This window comes from Branchiostoma belcheri, unplaced genomic scaffold (genome assembly GCF_001625305.1).
Source record: "Branchiostoma belcheri isolate BF01 breed outbred unplaced genomic scaffold, Haploidv18h27 scaffold19, whole genome shotgun sequence".
Classification (NCBI taxonomy): Eukaryota; Metazoa; Chordata; class Leptocardii; order Amphioxiformes; family Branchiostomatidae; genus Branchiostoma; species Branchiostoma belcheri.
The window spans coordinates 3,309,742-3,327,216 of record NW_017803379.1 but is presented as its reverse complement, the minus strand read 5'-3'; the positions used below and the strand labels follow the sequence as shown (position 1 = coordinate 3,327,216).

The following is a 17,475-nucleotide window of genomic DNA, read 5'->3' as shown; positions in this document are numbered from 1 at the left end:
CACACACACACGCTCCATTCTCCTTACCTCTAATACTATTCAGTTAGAATCACATGATCTCTCCTTACCTGTAAGGTCTTCCCTGTGTGAGAGGCACCACGATAGCGATGGTGATGATGACCACCAACACGAACGCCACGATACCGAGGATGATCACCTTCTTGTTCTCCTCCCAAATTCCGTCTGGCTTTCTCCTCTCGGCCGGTATCAAACCTTCTTCTGCGAGAATTTCGATCGCATCTGGATCTGTGGCAGCTTCTTTTTCCTTTGGCATCAGCTTCTCTTTCTCTTCCTCCACTGCCTTTGTCTCTACTTCTATCTGTTGTTCATCCTTCTCAGCTTCCTCTTCCTCCTTTTGCTTCAGCTTCTCTTCTTTTTCTTGCTTGGCTTTGGCAGCTTTCTCCTCCTTTTCTTTTGCAGCCTTTTCTTCTTTTTCTTTCGCAGCCAGTTCTTTCCGTTCCTTCTCTTTGGCTACCTTCTCATCCTTTTCTTTCTTGGCCTTTTCATCTCGTTCTTTCTTCTCCTTAGCGGCTTTTTCGTCCTTTTCCTTCTTTTCTGCTGCAGCTTTTTCGTCCTTTTCTTTCTTTTCTTTTGCAGCTTTTTCGTCTTTTTCCTTCTTTTCTGCTGAAGCCTTTTCATCTTTCTCCTTCTTTTCTTTCTTAGCTTTCTCTTCTTTCTCCTTCTTTTCCTTCTTCGCTTTCTCGTCCTTTTCCTTCTTTTCTTTCTTCGCTTTCTCGTCTTTCTCCTTCTTTTCTTTCTTTGCTTTTTCATCTTTTTCCTTCTTTTCTTTCTTTGCCTTTTCATCTCTCTCTTTCTTTTCTTGCTTGGCCTTTTCGTCCTTTTCCTTCTTTTCTTTCATCTTCTCCTCTTTCTCCTTTTTCTTCTTCTCCTTTTCTTTATCTTTCTCCTCCTTCGTCTTCTTCTTGTCTTTCTTCTTGTCTCCAGGTTTTTCCTTGTCCTTGTCGTCGGCTCCTTCGGCGGGTGGAACTTCCTCCCACAGCTGATCTTCCGACTGCCATAAGAAGGAGGGGCTTTCTTTCTCCACTGGCGAGCCGTCGGGGTCGTAGAGCTCCGAAACTTCCATCGTGATGTTTTCGGGAAGTACTTCGGGTGATTTCGGTGGCTCTTCGGGTTCCTTTTCCTTCAGAGTCGCCCACGTCTCTTCTTCGGCTGCCTTCTCCTCGCCTTCCTCACTTATCAGTGGTTTCTTCTCCGTTTCACTCCCTTCTTCTTTAATACCTCTCTTTTGTTTCTCCTCTTCGAGTTTTTCGATCTCTCCGCTAGTTTTCTCCAGGAGTGCTTCAATCTCTCCCCTCATTTTCTCCTCTGGGCTGACCTCAGCACTCTCCTCTGTCTCAAACTTCTCCTTGACGTCTTCCTTTGCTGCGGCGCTCCCCTCAACCAGGGGTTTTTCACTCATCTCCGAGGCTTCCATCTTGTTTTGCCAATGTCCTGTTGCTTACAACGTCCCTTTTACCTCAGATTTTGCAGCTGCGATGCTCTGTTATCCCACTCAAGGCCTTTAGGGGTACCTCCCTGTATAAACTGCAACCAGAGACAACACTTTAGCTCGGGGAAAACGTCGTGCAGCTGCAGAAAGTGGTGTATTTTGTGCTCCAGAAAATATCCGCCCTCCCAACACGACAGGTGGAGGAACAGTTGACCTAGGACGAGGCCCGCCAAAATGTGGCTAATATTTAACTTCTTCTCCCTTTCAAACGGTCCCCAGGTAACCTCTAACCCCAGACATGACACACTCTCTGTGTCCACAAACTTGCGCAAACATGACGCGATGTGGCGTTAGCTAATAGTGAGGCGACAATAGCGCATGCCACATCACATATTGACGAATCAAACAATTAAGTCATCAGGATCAGAGGTTGCAGGGGTTATTTGGGGCGTGACTTATACTGGTGACGCTTTGTTCCAGGCACTGAAGAGGTCATTGTATACTAATATTAGCCTTTACCAGGCTTCAGGAAGTGGCTGGAAAGTGCAGAAATTGGCCAAGAATTGGCCAAAGATTGGATAGAGGAGTTGGTCAGCTAACGAGTAAATTGCCACTTTAACGGAGCAACTCCCTTGAAATGTTATCTGTCTATTTGGCCAATTTCTACTCTTTGCAGGCGCTTTCGATTTCTGAAGCCTGGTTGAGGCTATACTAGCATTACTTTTCAGAGCCCGTTAGCCTCTAGTTCACGCAACAGGTGGTTAGCTTGCGTATACATTTGCGTCCTCTGGCGGAGCTTTGAGTAGCTGCATCAAACAAGTGATTCTAGCTACTCGTAAATGGTACATGTAAAGTTACTAGTATTTGATAGCGTTGCCTATTCATTTGCAGTCCTGGTAGAATCTATGAAAGACAGTATATTGCTTATAAAATGCTGTCCCAAGATTTGATTTCCCTCTTTTTGTCGCAAACAATATCGATTTCTAGCAACGATCGGGCAATCATCTATTCAAAATTGCTCTAACAAGTACTCGAAATCTACCGGGGACCAATCAGAAAATGGATGTTTACTACACACAAAGACGATTTAGTCCAGAAATTTAACATTTCCTTTATAGATTACCTGCAATAATAATTTTTTTTCAAATAGGGTCGCTTTTTAGCCCATGTTCGACAAGCTCAGATGACTATTAAAAGCGCCCTTGTGTGACTCTAAAGAGTTACACATTGGCAACCCAGGAACCACTTAGGCTCTGGCGCATGATTGATTCCTATTTCGCCAATTTCTCTTTTTTCCGCAACCCATTGGATTTTGTTGTAGAATAGAAATTTACCACCACCCCTCCAAATGGGCGCTACCAAGTTTGTACATTTGCATATGCTAATGAGGTGATAGAGTCCGTAGGGAAAAGGTGTGCAGTGTATAAAGTGTCCACTGTTGTACATAGCGGTCCTGCGCCCATGTTTACAGACTTTGTTACTTATTTGCAGAACTTTGCCTGCGAGTCAGAGTGCAGCTACTGCCCGTGGAGGGGGCGAGCTTTCCTCAGATAGCCCGACGGCCGGGAAATTTCACGAAAAGTACAGGTAAGAAGCTTGTGTATCGGAAACAATTTGTCAGTATGGAGGGAGCACCGCTAGTTTTTTTTGCGATTTCTGGGTCATGTTGAGGTGAGTTTTTGTGGCGTGCTCTGCTCGTAGTTCGCTCTATCGTGTGTGTTGCGGGAGGGGTAGGAACGTGGAGGGGCGTTTGTTTTGATTGTGGGCTGTTCAGAGGTTGTTATAAGTCGCTGGCCTCTGTCGGAGTCCAACAGAAACAAGTTTATGCGTCGTGATGTTACCAAATTTCACGTTACTCGCTGCCATTTTAGTCAACGGTTCTGGGTCACTTGCTTCTGTTCAGTGCCTCTCACAGCGGTTAGTCTGAACTACACAGCCAAGTTCCTGACATTCTTCTTTTTAATCACACTTTTACATGTTTATAAATGATTCATTCTGTACTACCTTAGTCCCCCCCACACCGATGTATGGCCATATTTGGGCTGGAAACATGTTTATGCAAATTAAGTTTCCCAACTCCAGGCAGGTGTGTATCTATAGGTGTGGTCTGTCTGACAGGTTAATGTCCCAGGTCAATAACTGAACTATTCATGTATACTTAAGTATAAAATGCATCCCTTAGAATGTTGACAAACCTAGGACAGGTGAGGTAGGCTGTTCTCACCTGCTTACAGGTGTGAATTGTACCTGCACAGGTGTGTTTCTACAGGTGTGGCCTCACAGGTAATGTTCAATGTCTCAAACCTCTGTATAGAATGTCTCGTTGTGATTTTAGATCTGGTAGGACAGGCCAGGTAGCCCGTCATCACCTAGTCACAGGTGTGAATAATCTGTACTGAGGTGTGATTGTGTGTTCAGTGAACAAAGAGAGCCTAGTGTGAAAGATGAGCTTTTAAGATCACTTTCTTACCAACTGTACTGTAAGGTGGCAGTGTAACGGTCACAACATTATAACCATGGATTCATAAATGAGAAGTTCTAATATTTCTCAAGGTATCAACTACACAGTAGTTAGTTTAATACACTGTGCACCATGTACATTGTACATTGTTGGCTTTGTCAGGCCTTTTATAATATCAATACTGTAGGTAATGATTTATTAGACTGGAATACTGTTTCCCTGCCATTCCTCTGTTTCCGTCAGTTTAGCTACTTTGTGTATGAACAAAAATAGTTTGCATACCTACTAAACACCTCGCCCACACTGTTCCCTCCCTGCATGTAAACACAGTTTCCATTGTTAGGGTGTTTAGATTGACAGTAGCTTTTCGCAGCCTGGCTTGACTGCATCAATTTTCTGAAAGAAGAAGAGGACAGAGAGTGAATGAACGGGTGCTTCAGCTAACAGTTTGGTTTATCCTCCCATTGTTGGGCACTTTAGTCTGGCAGTTGGTGTCGAGATAATTTGGTTGTTCACCTGTGGCTTACAGTATAGTGTTTCAGGTACTTTTCTTGCCGGCCCCCCAGTCCTGATTCTTGGGCACTAAGAAAATGGTGTCTTGAGCCCTGGAGTTTAGAGTGAAGAAAAAGAAATTGCTTAGAAGAATTTTGAAAGATTTCCAAGGATACTACAGATCCTTAAATATAAGTAAAACGGAGGAAATTATTACTACATGTATGTTACTAATAGTTGAATGTTGTGAGGGACTTCAGTACTGTATCCTGTACCAAATTTTCTTCTTCAATTTGGCCAAGAATATCTAATTCGTACATTGTTTAGGAAGCTTGGAAAGAGAACAGTAAACTTCAATAAAATCTCTGATATACATACTATCAGTATTAGATGTTCACATAAGTTGTGATGGCATACATTGTACCATGTACAGGGTTGGACAAGTTTTCAAAAATCCACTTGCCTTATCGGGCAAGTACATGGTCATTTCCACTTGCCCGAACCAACTTTTTACTTGCCCAAAATACGACACATTTCTATGCATTTTACTAGCAGAAAGAGTTTATAATGTTGGATGCTTTATTTATCAAAATTGTTTAAAACTTGGTTGAAATACTGCTGGGGCTAAAACTTTGCATCCAAAAAATGTACTTGCCCAATCGGGCAAGTACTGGGGGATATTTACTTGCCCGAACAGTGCTTTTACTTGCCCTGGGCAAGTGGGCAATGGGACTTGTCCAACCCTGATGTACAATTGTTGTGCAATGGAGGTCCTCAGTATGGCAGCAGAAAGTGTGTTTCTGAATATATGACAATATTCATATTCCTCTGACAGGGTGTTCATCCAAGTATATTTGATAGTATGCATGACTGTAGTGAAGTGAATGTTAACCATGAAATCCACCATCATCACATGTTTAACATCGCCCAGTGAACCAGACTGACTCCTTTGATGAATTTTTTATGAATCATCTACCTTTTCCATGGCAAGACTAGTACTGTTCCTGTAGTAATCCATTAGCGTTATTATCTTTCAAACGTACTTTAGTACTGTCAAATACAATTTGTTTCTCTCATGTTATAACGGAAATTTGAATAATATTTTCCACACTTGCGTGAACTGTACAAAAAAAAATAATGTAGTTAAAAATGAGAATATACATTGTAATATATGAGGGGGGGGCAGGCTTTATTTTTTGCAATGATCTCCTGAGTAATTGTAATATTGGCAACTATAAATTATATGTTTACTGTCATTTATCATGAATATCAACTGCCAAATGTTTATGATATCAACCATAGAGAATATGCCGTAAAAGGTTGACATCATGGAATATTTATTGCAAATATTGCAAAATTGATTAACATACAGGAGTAAAATCATAGAAGGGGACCAATCAATAGTGATCCATCACATTGGTAATATATTTTGCGAACAGGTTGGAAAGTAGCAGTTTCATTGATTCTTCCTGATATGGAGAAGAGTGTAAAGTATTTATGCAAGTGTCAAGCCTAAATGTGGGTTTACAGTGTAAATATCTAGTTGTCAACCATTAAAAAAGTAGGCTAGCCACCCAACATTTATGCCTACAGCTGGTTTCTTTCTCAAATCACAACTCCCCAAATAGAACCCTGTTGAAACACAAGTTGTTTTCCTAACCCCAGGAGTGTGAGCTGTAAGGAGGTTCATATTTGTGTACACATTGCTCTTGACTTTAACAATGTCACTGTGGAATTCTAACGTGATGTTTCTTTTCTAGCATTCAACGTTGGGGAAAGAGCCATTATGTTGGTGGTGTTGTATATTTACAATGAAATTCAATGCGGGTCAAAGTTTGAGGGAAAATTTAGTGTAGCCATGCATACTGCAAATATATACTATTATTAGTATATTTTCCATTCAATACAATTTTAAATTTTTTTACATGATCCCTGTCTTTCTGTGATCAAACCATATTGATTTACAAGTAACAGTTTCCTCAAATACTTTGTATCTGTTTCACTACTGAAGGTACAAAATAAAGTGTCAACTCAGGAAACAATGGATGAAATAAAAGGCAAAGAGAAGTACAAAATGGATTGATTTTATAGATTTTTGTCTGCCTATAAAATGTACGCTATGGCACAATGTGTTTTCATTGCATCATTACTCAACATGTAATATTTAGTGACATAAACAAACCTTATCCAACACTTAAAAGATTCTAGTTTTACTATATCTACTTGATGTCTTTATCATAAAACATGCATCTTTGTTTTAATGTAACAATGTTACAGACTTATACAACTTGTTTTCCTCTGTGAAAATTGTAGAAGACAAAACTGTTGAGACCACTTAGCAGGCTTGAAAATGTGTACAAGAGTGAGAACCCCACTAGGGACAATGTCCAAGGACCAGCAATGTGGCTTGAATTACATGCTCACTTACCAGCTAATAGGGGGCATTACCACCTCCCCAGTAGGCTGATGAGGGGGGAGGGAACTTGTTAGACCTGATATGATGCTTGGATCAATAAAACAGGGCTGGAAATGCCACCTGCATATGCAGGTTAGAGCAGATAGAACTGAGGTCTACCTGCACCTATCTTGCACCCGCATCTATTTTGGCATGGGTTTACAGTATGTGAAGTGTCTGTGGATTTTTATTTGTGTATTGACTGGTAACATTACCACCTACATTTTGAATGTAGACTGTAGAGGAAATAGTGTCAATGGTTTCTGAGTAGTTTTTGTATGATCCATACTTCCAAAGTTCTGAGCAGTGCAGGTTAAAATTTGTCTAGTGCAGGTAATTTTCATTAACCAGTGCAGGTATGCAGAATAAAGCAGTTTGAGCTGTGATAAAGCTTCCTAACAGGGACGTGACTAAAGTCTATTTTTTAATAAAGCTTGCCTTGATCTTTTGTTGTAGTGTACAAGGACAGAAGGGGGAGGGGTCAGAGTCAGTAAACTGTGTGATGTTTCAGCCTGCATGAAACTTTAGAGTTTAACTGAATAATCATGCAGAAAATGTGGCATACTGTATATATTTTGATCAGTAGGTGGTTACACAATGGTAGGAGAATGCTAGTACAGATGTATTAACATTACTGCTGTGTAATGATGATGATGATGTGTAACTTAAGAAACTTGCCAATGGTATTTCAAGTTGCTTTTTCACAGGTTGTTACATGTGTTTCCAGCTAGAAGAAGTGCTAAACACACTGTTATAATAAGAACAAAGATGTTGAACTAAATGTATGTGTATGTGTAGTATAGGCAATTTGTAGTCAAGATTGCTGCAAAGACCTCCATAGGTCATATCCTGTGTTGAGTACCTTGATTGTGGCCAACAAAAACTGTGCAAAGGTTGTTTTAAGATGTTAACCCAGATTACATCCCTGCACTGGGGACACTCTTGCTTTTATCGTGACTAAAACAGTGCAGATGTTTGTCCAGCTTTGCTGCCGTTACCAGGGAGAAAGCAGCAAACCAAACAAAGCTGTGCTCTAAGTGAATTTTCCAGTACAGAAGTTGTGTCACTGGGCCATTTTTCTAGACTGGTAGCAATGTTCCTGCCTGTATGGTTAGCTACTTTGATGTTTGTTGACAAAATGCCAAAGTTATCACAGTTACACTTTAAAAAGGACTATACCTACCTGAAACTCCCTTTGGTACATTGGAATATCACATTCAGCTGTTTTTCAGTTTAGCATATTTGACAGTTTTATCAAAGTTAACAAAATTCTTCATTCTATGAACCCTCATAAGACTTGATTTGGAAAAGGCATTGTACTGTATTAATTTTTATCAATGACTGATTTTGTGTAGTATACATGCTAAATTTCATGCCCCAGTTTGTTAACTTACACTTTTTAGATTGTTCAAAGAGGTTAGTGGGGACTTGGATTGTTGTACTTTTTTGGCTGATCTTATGCTGAATACATGTTGGGTTTGTTTTTGAAACAACCACAAACAAATCAGTCATGCTGACAACACATCCTTGTCTTTACTTCTTCTTCCTGATTTTGTAGCAGGAAAAAATGCCAGAAATGTCTGAGAGAGTTCCCCCTAAACAGACGATTTTTGGCACAGATGCTGTGTCCGACCAATATGCATGCATTCTACATAAATTTACTGTGTATTTGACCCTGACAGTAAACAGGTGTGTCCTGCACACAGTCTGCAAGACAAGCTGAACTGAAGCTCACCTTACCCTTTTTATCAACCTGCTGTCAGGACAAAGACTTTGTCAGGTGATAAGGAATTGCTGGAATGTCTAAGAAGGTTTCCTCTGAAACAGACAGGTGATTGTGATTCATTTCCCCTTTTGGACAAAGCTTGGACAAGACATAGCAGAGGAGAGCTTCTTATACCCAAAGACTTGTCTTCTTTTTTTGGTAGGTGCTTCTCGCATTTCTGAATGCATGTTAATAGTTGCGTAGCTTATGCGACTTATTATCAGGGGAGTCTTGAATAGGTAATATCTACATTTGTACTTGGCTAGAACTCACAAAGTATCAGAACATTTTGAATTTGATACACACTAATAGTTTACATAATGTAATTCCGGTGAGTCCAATTTTTCTTATGTTGTAGAACTGTTTAATTGTTTCACAAAGCTTGCACATTGCTTTATAGCTTTTACATAAGGACTTATTTCTTGCTATCTACACACGGCATACACTTTATGCCGAACTAGTAGATGCAGTTAGCTGAGCTTTAGAAGGTTACTCTCTCTGTGGGGGAGAAGTCAGAGCTTATTCTCAGCGGGAAAATCCTTTTAGAAGGACTTTTCTCCGCCTAGCCTTAAAGGTTAAAGAAAGCTTAAGAGTCACAGTAACACCTGTTCTATTTGAAGGTGATACTCGGGTATTTCTCTTCACCTTAATCATCGTGAGAGCAGCTCAGGAGGTTCTGTTACACTCGGCTCTCTCGTACTCTCACCTTAATTATACCCGACCTGCTACCAAGAGGTGAGCACCCCGGAATGGAATGGTGTTAAGAGTTTCACATCGGGTGGGAGTGGGTGTCCTGTTTCTTTTATGGGTCAGGTCACTCACACTTCGTATGGATTTCTTTTATGTACATGAATAGGGCACATGTTGTAACTGGTTGTTAGAAGAGAATGGAATATAGGTTGGTACAAAAAATGTTGTTTTGATGAAGTTGACTGCCACTTGTAATAGAATGTTGTAAATGATATCTCTTCTTTCATCTGCTTGAGGGAGGGAGTATATCCTATATCTTCCTGGGAGATATTGTATAAGGGGAAATTGCTACATATTTGTATGTGAATATGTACTAGATAATTTGTAGCTTTAACTATGTACAGTTAACTACATGTAGTATGTATTCACGTACAGCATACTATCTTGTGAATAGTAGTAGTTAATATTATTACTCGAGATATACTGAATATTTTTTTCTGAAAACCTACAACAATGTAATCAATTCTTGGTGTACAAACATGATGTAAAAGCAAACAAAATAATCTGCACTTTACTGCCCTATAGATCAATACACTTTGTATTGATAATCCATTTGTATATACAGAAGTAAGCAAGTAAGTAAGCACGCACAGTGCTAAACGTAGACATACAAAGCTGATAGAGGAAATAGCAATATAATATTATCAAGCTTACTTGATATTGAAATCTTATGACACCATATAGCTGGATTGTTTTAAAGATAAGTTTATATGTCCATGTGTAGGTGTTAGCCTGGTACACAGCCATGTCTGCAGAAGGAGCAGTTGAAGCTAAGACAGATGGAGCAGAGGCCGTGACGGAGGCTGGAGCGGAGGCTAAAGCAGAGGCAGAAGCAGAAGTACTGGTAGTAACAGACGGTGTGGTGGACGGCACAGATGCTGGCAACACACATGGTAAGAAATAACACACTAAAACCGGGCTCAAAATACTACATGCATGTATAGGTTGTAATTAGTGTAGGTAATATTGGAGCCGTGAAGGTGTTTCTGATGTCTACCTGGAATTCATATCATCATATGAAAAAACATTGTCATCATAGGACTTAGGTTTCAAGAGTTGTCAACTTTTGTTGCTGACAGAAAAACTTATATTATGCAGACATGTAATCATTGACAGATTCTGTCACTTTGTTGTAGGGTGGAGATCAACCAATGTTAATGAATGCCGACCATTATTGTACACACATATATCTTACCATGCTCTGTGTTAAGTACAGGTCACAGCAAAGGAATAGCTTGTATAGACATGTATACAATTATGTACATACACTGTACATATGACGAAGCTAGCCCTCTGACAATTAATAATCTCAAATATTAACCTGAATTGATTTCAAAGCTAGTAAAGAAAGATAGCAGATGTCCCTGCCTTTTGCCCACAATCTGTGGTAATGTTTATGTTGTGTCAAGGATGATGAACTTTGTTCTACATACACCCATGTCTGAACATGCTCATGTGTAATGGTTAACATGTAAATAATTGTTCTGTGTGGACCTCCTTGGGACAATGTAGGCTGAAACATTAGATCATCATCACAGCATAGTTGTCTACAATGATTGAGAAATTAACCTGCTATCCTGTGTTTTTTTCCTAAAGATTACTTCTTGTTTAGGTATACTAGAATTTTATCCATATATGAAACATTGATAATACTAGCAACACTTTCTGACTATGAGTTGAATTGACCATTAAAGCAATCCTTCCCTCAGGTATATGTTCCCTCCCTCATTTATCTAATCTAGCCAGAATTCCTCTCTTCAGGACCTGTTGCAATGATCACTAGTTCCTCCCTGTTCACTGATAACAAAGGCGTGCCCTTCTATGTGGTGGTCAAATATGATATATATCAGCACCTGTAACACTGTGCAAACAGGGCGGCATACTTCAGGTGTGTTAGGGGAGGTAAGGTCAGGGATCACTGTAACCTTTGGTTTGATTGTTTTGGATTTATTTCCTGTAGTACATGTATTAGTCAAAATGGCTAAAGAGAGGATGTTGGGAGAAAAACAAGGTGTAATGGTCAAGATAGATAAAGTAGATACTAATGAAAAACATTTTCCTTGATTAGGGCATTTTGTATAAAGTAATAATTCCCTTTTGCTCCATGGTCACTATCTATGATATAGCATCTGTACTGTACAAATAAAGCAGGTAAGTATGCTGTAGCAGTGTAGTCATTTAGTACTGAATAAGGTTTTTGTTTCTCTGACTTGTCAGATGTCAAGAGAAAAAAGTTCCGTCCACTGAAGTCTATACGAAAGATCCTGGGGATCAAGAAGGGGAGAAAAAAGTCAGGCGATGACCCCGCCCTGCTGTCAGCCAAACCTGTGTCCAAGTCTACAGGTGCACTGCTACAGGTGGTGGAGACAGACCAGGAGGAAGATGTCAGGTCAGGCTTAGTTGACCTTTGCCGGAGGTTATGTTTTTGGTAGTGTGTGTGTGTTTGCCTGCATGTGTGGTTTAGCATGATAACTCAAGAAGCTATGGATGGGTTGTCATGAATCTTTATAGGTGGGTAGGTGTCAAAATGATTTGATAGAGATCTTGGGCTCCCTAGTGGCTTGTTGTGGTACTGCAGCAGAACTTTCAGATTTGATTTCTGACGTGATTTGGCTATGCTAGTTCAACAATTTCAGTGCCAAGTACGGAAATATTGCTTTGGGTGGCTGAGGTACATGTATGGGCATTTGTCCTAATTGCTTTGGTTGCATGGTGGGTGGGAGGTGATTTTGACAGGATTTTGAAAGGATGATGCATTATCTTAAAGTTCTTTATTCCTATTTCCAGTAACAAGGCGTTGGCCAGCCGCAGCATGTCGGCAGACAGTGTGTTCTCTCCTGGGAACGTACAAGCGAAGCCCCTTGAGAAGGGTGACATGGCCGCTTCGGTCGACCACCTCCCCTCGCAAAACTTCCAGGTACGGAACCAGACTGTGCTGACAGCTTGCAATCACTGATCACAACTTTCAAATCTGCCCATGTATGATATAGCAGGGTACAAAGGTGCATATGCACTCTTGTGCACCAAAAATTAGAGCTGTTCACATGATAACAGTAAAAACTAGCTGAAATGCACTGTGAACCAAGTAACAGTGCACTGTGAACCATGTAACACCTTTAGTGCACTATGCATCAAGTAACATCTAGCGTCAGTGCACAGCAAACAAGTCACAATTGCCCTGATGAAGATGTCATTGAAATGTCGGCTCGTAAAAAATAAATGGTTGTGATCAAAGAACTTTGCTATTCAGTAGGGGATTTTCTTATGAGACATGTAGTTTAATTTGCTACTTACAATTGTCATTGCCATTGAAGTTGAGTGAAGTTTGCTGAACGTTGGTTTGTTCCAGAGTGAATTATCAGCCAAGCTTAAGTCCCGTCGAAGTGAGGACGGGGCCAGCTCAGACGAGTGCCTTCCCCGCAGTCCTGACACGATAGTTACCATGGCAGACGTCATCAATGAACACAGTACACAGGTGTGCTAAACTTACAATGAAAGTTCATGTGTCAACTTGGTAAAGTACATCATGTACATTTATTTTAAAAATTTTGTCCAAGATAAAAAAATACACGTCTTCTTCCAGTATAACAGCCTTGATACCTCACAGAGGCCAAAAACTTATTATTGATTATGGTAAATACATTTTCCATATATGTTTGACCTAAGGTTTGAAAAACTTTGCACTAGACTAGATATGGCTCTCGTTCTCCCTTCATTTTTGGATTAGATCTTGTATCATTGATATTAGTTAACAAATATGCCAATTTCTTGGTTTCATTGGAGTGAATACAGTTTTAATCCTTCTTTTTAACAGAATGGAATGAAAAGACACAGTGAAGAAAGTTTAGAAAGTGTAGGAGATGAGGTAAGTATTATACAATGTATCATTGTCACACAGTAATAGTTTTCACCAGCTTCCTTCGTGGTTCTACAAGATTCTAAATATGTGATTCTATAGTCTATAGACCTCTGTAGGACATTGTGTCATAGGCTAATTGTGCAGTAAAGAAAAAGTGAACATCATCCCATTCCTGTTGTTTTTCTGTTAAAACATATTAACTGTTAGTTTCATGTGACAAATCAAAGTGCTATTAACAGGTACAGATTCATAATTGCAGGTTTCTGTATAGAACAACAAACAGTACTTACCACTTATTTATCAATGCCAAAAAAGTTTTTGTGATATGTATTGATTCAGTCACATTTTATTGAATCTACTTTGAGTATATACAGTCGCAAATGTTGAAAGTAAGGTTTACCTGTACGTTAGGTTGGATAATTCAACACACTCTGCCTTCCAACGATGCCCGTTTTTGGTATTTTTGTGTTTTCCCCAGCCCGGCATTGCCATGGCACCAGACCAATTAGGGCAGAGAGAAAAACATCAAGCCAGACAAGGCACCAGTGTATCGGCAGATCTGGGCAGCACAGGAGGTAGGTGCAAGGCTCTCGTTATTTTACTGTTTTCTGGTTTCTTACCGGTATAAAACAGAACTAACATCAGTATTTGTGATGTACAAAATTTAAGTGCTGTTCTTTTGCTGTTAGGTCGGTGATTAAATATTTTAACACAAAGGTCAACTCTAGAAAAGGTTTGAACGTATTCTTATGAAAATTATCACCTACTGTTGCATCAAAAGATGTGCTTATTCAAGATGAAAAATTATAGTATCTTGCTCATCTAGCTGTAAATTTCTACCCCATTAAGCAGCAAATGTATTATTCAATATTAAAATTCTAAAATGCCTTTAAGTTAGATGATAATCTTCTTTGACTGCTTATGATGACCACCCAATTTTTGGCCCTGGATTGACAAAAAACTCTTTAAAAAAAGTTAATTCTAAGGACTCAATGCCAGTTAAGCATAGCTTCTAGTAATATACTCAACAGTAATCAGGAATAAAGTAGATTGACTTCTGATGTGTTGGTTCCCTCCCAGACGTTGACCTTGATGCGATTCCGGCCTCGCCGACACACCTCAGTAACCAGGCTGCTAAACACAAACTGTCCGTCGCTCCCAAGCTCAGAAAAGCCTCCAGCAGGACCAGAGGAGTCGGAAAGGTGGGTCATGTAGTATGCAATGTGATGTGACACCAGATATAGAAACATGACTATTGGTCATTTTGGTGTAGCCTGTATGGCATCTAATAAACCTTCGCAGGGCTCAAAATACCACCTGCATATACAGGTTGGTGCAGGTAAAACCTGTCTGGTGCAGGTAATTTTCAATGTTAGCTGCAGGTATGCAGAAAAAAGGATTTCAAGCCCTGCTTCAGCTACAAAAATCCAGCTGTAACAGTTGCTGTTCACACAGCTTCATGCAGGCTATTGGACGGAGTAGCACCTGTTGGAATGGTAGTATTTAGATTAAGCTGTGGTGCTTTTTTCATTTAATTGCTTTTTTTCATATTTCACAAACATAGGCAAATTTGCTGGTGCCTGTACAGAGAACCTGCATGCATGTATTCACTTGTTATAAAGACTGGAAAGTAAATTGTGTCAAAACACTTTGATTTTCGAATGCTACATATTTGTGCAATATTGTGCAATGATTATTGTGTATTGGATTGTCATCCACTGTCCTTGCAAACAAGGCACGCGCACAAGGGACTCTGGATGACATTTCACATGACCTCAGCTGACCCCAGATTAGCAGCAATGGCCCCAGGTGCAGCTTTGAGAATATGGAATACTGCAGATTTTGTATCCATCCTTACTGAGTTTATACATTCAAGTGTATCTAGAAGTTTGGGGTTTTTCCAGCTTTTTTTTACAGAAATGTACTCTCTGAAGGTTTGTAACCCATACCCATAGCATACCCATTTCTGTGACTTTTAGTAACATGTTTTTGCCAATTTTGCCACGTCTTGAAATATTTTCCATACTTGACATTCTTGAAGCTAAGAATTTTTTGCAGGAGATTAAAGCTTTATGATACGCGTTTCTAGTTAAATTACCTTTGTTCAAATGTGCCTTAGTTTATTATCTTCATCCATATTATTACACACATTTAATAATTAAGACATCGGTGACAGACAAGTATGACGGATCACCAAAGGAAGGCTGTGTGGCATCTTATCTCCCATGGGGAGTTACATGTATCATCTGTATACTTATAATGCCCTGTAGGCAAATTGTCCCACCAAGCATTTGATTCATGATATCTATGTGTACATCACACAGCTGCCATGCCGGTCATGTGTGGTTGAACCTAGAATTAAGAGTCAACCCGACAAATTTCAGTTATGTCATAATCACATGACTGTAAAACTGTAAATCTTGAAACATTTGTGGCGGTTTTATTTTTGCAGAGCTTTCATGGTGACAGTAAGATCATGTTGAATGACTATTGTACCAAAAGTTTCAATAGTTTATTCAAAACGCAGTAGAAACAACGACAAAAGTAAATGAATTTACAGCAAAAATCTGTTGTCTGTATACTGCCCCAAAGTGTAGATGTGGCACAGACGATGATGACATTGCATCTTACCAACTGCATTGACGTCACTCCAGTAAAATTCATGAATTTTACAATCTACATGAATGTTGCATGTCTGTACTCGTGTCTTGCACTTTGATCTGAAGAGCCAATCAAGTCCCGGCGTTTGGTGGCTAATCAGACATGCATGAAACTGAATTTCGTGGAACGTCACAGTGCAAGAAGTGAAACCTGAGTCTGTGTTCTTTTTTTTTTCTAGAGTCCCAGCACAACACCAGACCTTCCCAAGATGTCAGAGAATCACAGGACAGGTAATGTTAGCACTCTGTTATTTTGGTTCAGCAGACATTAATACAACCTACAGATTTACCTTCAATATGACATTGTCACTAAGTATTCCACATACATGTATCAAGTACTTAGTAATACTTAGTCTGGTTATTATCAAGAAATAATATTTTTCTATAGTTGCTCAGTCTTTGAACATTCATGTGTGTTACTTAAAGAAAAATTCAGAGTTCCAGTGTTATTTAATTAAAACAGTATGTCACAATTTAGAAAGATCTTACCTTTTACGGTAGAGATCCAGAAGTATGTTTACCAAATGCAGACTTAACTCAATCTGTTGTTCCTGTCCAAAAGACTTGTGGAGGTGTAATAGGGCGGTTAGAATCATGTTGAAGGAGTGTTTCCCTGTTTGGCTTTGTGGATGACTTAGAAGTAGATAGGTTGACTTTTGTTTTAGATCTATATCATAGTCTCTCAATGTAGTTTGTAGCAGTATGTAATGAGTAAGATGCATTCAATCTATTTATTATTGTTTAAGCCCTGTCCAAGCTCTTCAGTTGGAGTATTTGTTTGTTTGTTTGTTTCTCTTGTTGATTGCATGCGTCGGGCTGTCTGTTTTGTACAGCTGACTCACCTGAACCTCCGGTGACACCTGCTGACACAGAACCACCCCCTAAACCTCCCCGTACAGGTGCTCCATCTTTTCCTCTTCCTCTTCATTCCTGCACAAGCACAGGCTCTTCAAGCACCTTGAGAAACATAGGATACATAATGTTATCATGATAAATTTACCAGATTTATGCACTGTAAACAGCACGTTATTGTATAGTCATGTAAGTCAGCTTTGCTCTCGTAGGTTATGATAGAGTGAGAGATTTCTCTAGACTAGACTTTTCCCCATTGCGGGTACTAGAGTTGCTGTATTGGCTTGAATCTCCTGAAATTACATTGTAAATGCATTAATCTTTCTAATCAAAACAAAACATCTGAGCAATACTCCCAGTCAATCAATCGCTCACTGAAGTGAAAACAAGATAATGCCAAGGATCAACAGACATTAGTGATTGGGCAATTTTTTTTGCAAACAATGTTTGTCAGATGAATGGATTGAAAAGACTGAAAACTGCTTTGATAATTCAGTGTTTATTAACTGTTTTGGCTGTTCAGCACGCACGTCAGGGCTGCCCAACTAGCCTGTGGCTATTGCAAAGGGCTAGCCCTGCTGACAAGACATGACATTACAATGGAGTTTGACATGGACGTGTAGCATAACAGTGTTTGGCAACATGTTGGTCTTTCAGGGAATTATAACTCTCCAAGAACCTCAGTGTCTCAGGATGAGACAGAAAATGGTGGCCCTCCCGCAGTTGTTTCT

At 39.7% G+C, this 17,475-nt stretch overlaps 2 protein-coding genes across 14 annotated transcripts in view; one reads left to right on the top strand and one right to left on the bottom strand.

The window, feature by feature from the left end:
• The window catches only part of LOC109467807 (DNA ligase 1-like), an 18,752-nt gene extending 17,029 nt beyond the window's left edge, over window positions 1-1,723 (bottom strand). Inside the window, exon 1 of the mRNA XM_019765870.1 lies at window positions 69-1,723. Within this exon, the coding sequence (XP_019621429.1) occupies window positions 69-1,435 (1,367 nt within the window). The 5' untranslated portion in view covers window positions 1,436-1,723. The remainder of the gene's footprint in view (window positions 1-68) is intronic.
• A 1,114-nt stretch (window positions 1,724-2,837) lies between these two features.
• The window catches only part of LOC109467803 (cell surface glycoprotein 1-like), a 29,224-nt gene continuing 14,586 nt past the window's right edge, over window positions 2,838-17,475 (top strand). For 8 of the 13 annotated variants that reach the window (XM_019765859.1, XM_019765858.1, XM_019765856.1 and 5 more), the window contains exons 1-8: window positions 2,838-3,037; window positions 10,098-10,266; window positions 11,591-11,762; window positions 12,161-12,290; window positions 12,723-12,848; window positions 13,188-13,238; window positions 13,711-13,807; window positions 14,313-14,434. In XM_019765859.1, coding sequence (XP_019621418.1) covers window positions 10,119-10,266; window positions 11,591-11,762; window positions 12,161-12,290; window positions 12,723-12,848; window positions 13,188-13,238; window positions 13,711-13,807; window positions 14,313-14,434 — 846 coding nt within the window. In that variant the 5' untranslated portion in view covers window positions 2,838-3,037; window positions 10,098-10,118. Of the gene's footprint in view, window positions 3,038-3,542; window positions 3,734-10,097; window positions 10,267-11,590; window positions 11,763-12,160; window positions 12,291-12,722; window positions 12,849-13,187; window positions 13,239-13,710; window positions 13,808-14,312; window positions 14,435-16,071; window positions 16,124-16,725; window positions 16,792-17,475 lie in introns of those variants that run through there. The other 5 variants (XM_019765863.1, XM_019765861.1, XM_019765867.1 and 2 more) reach the window with 3 other exon arrangements.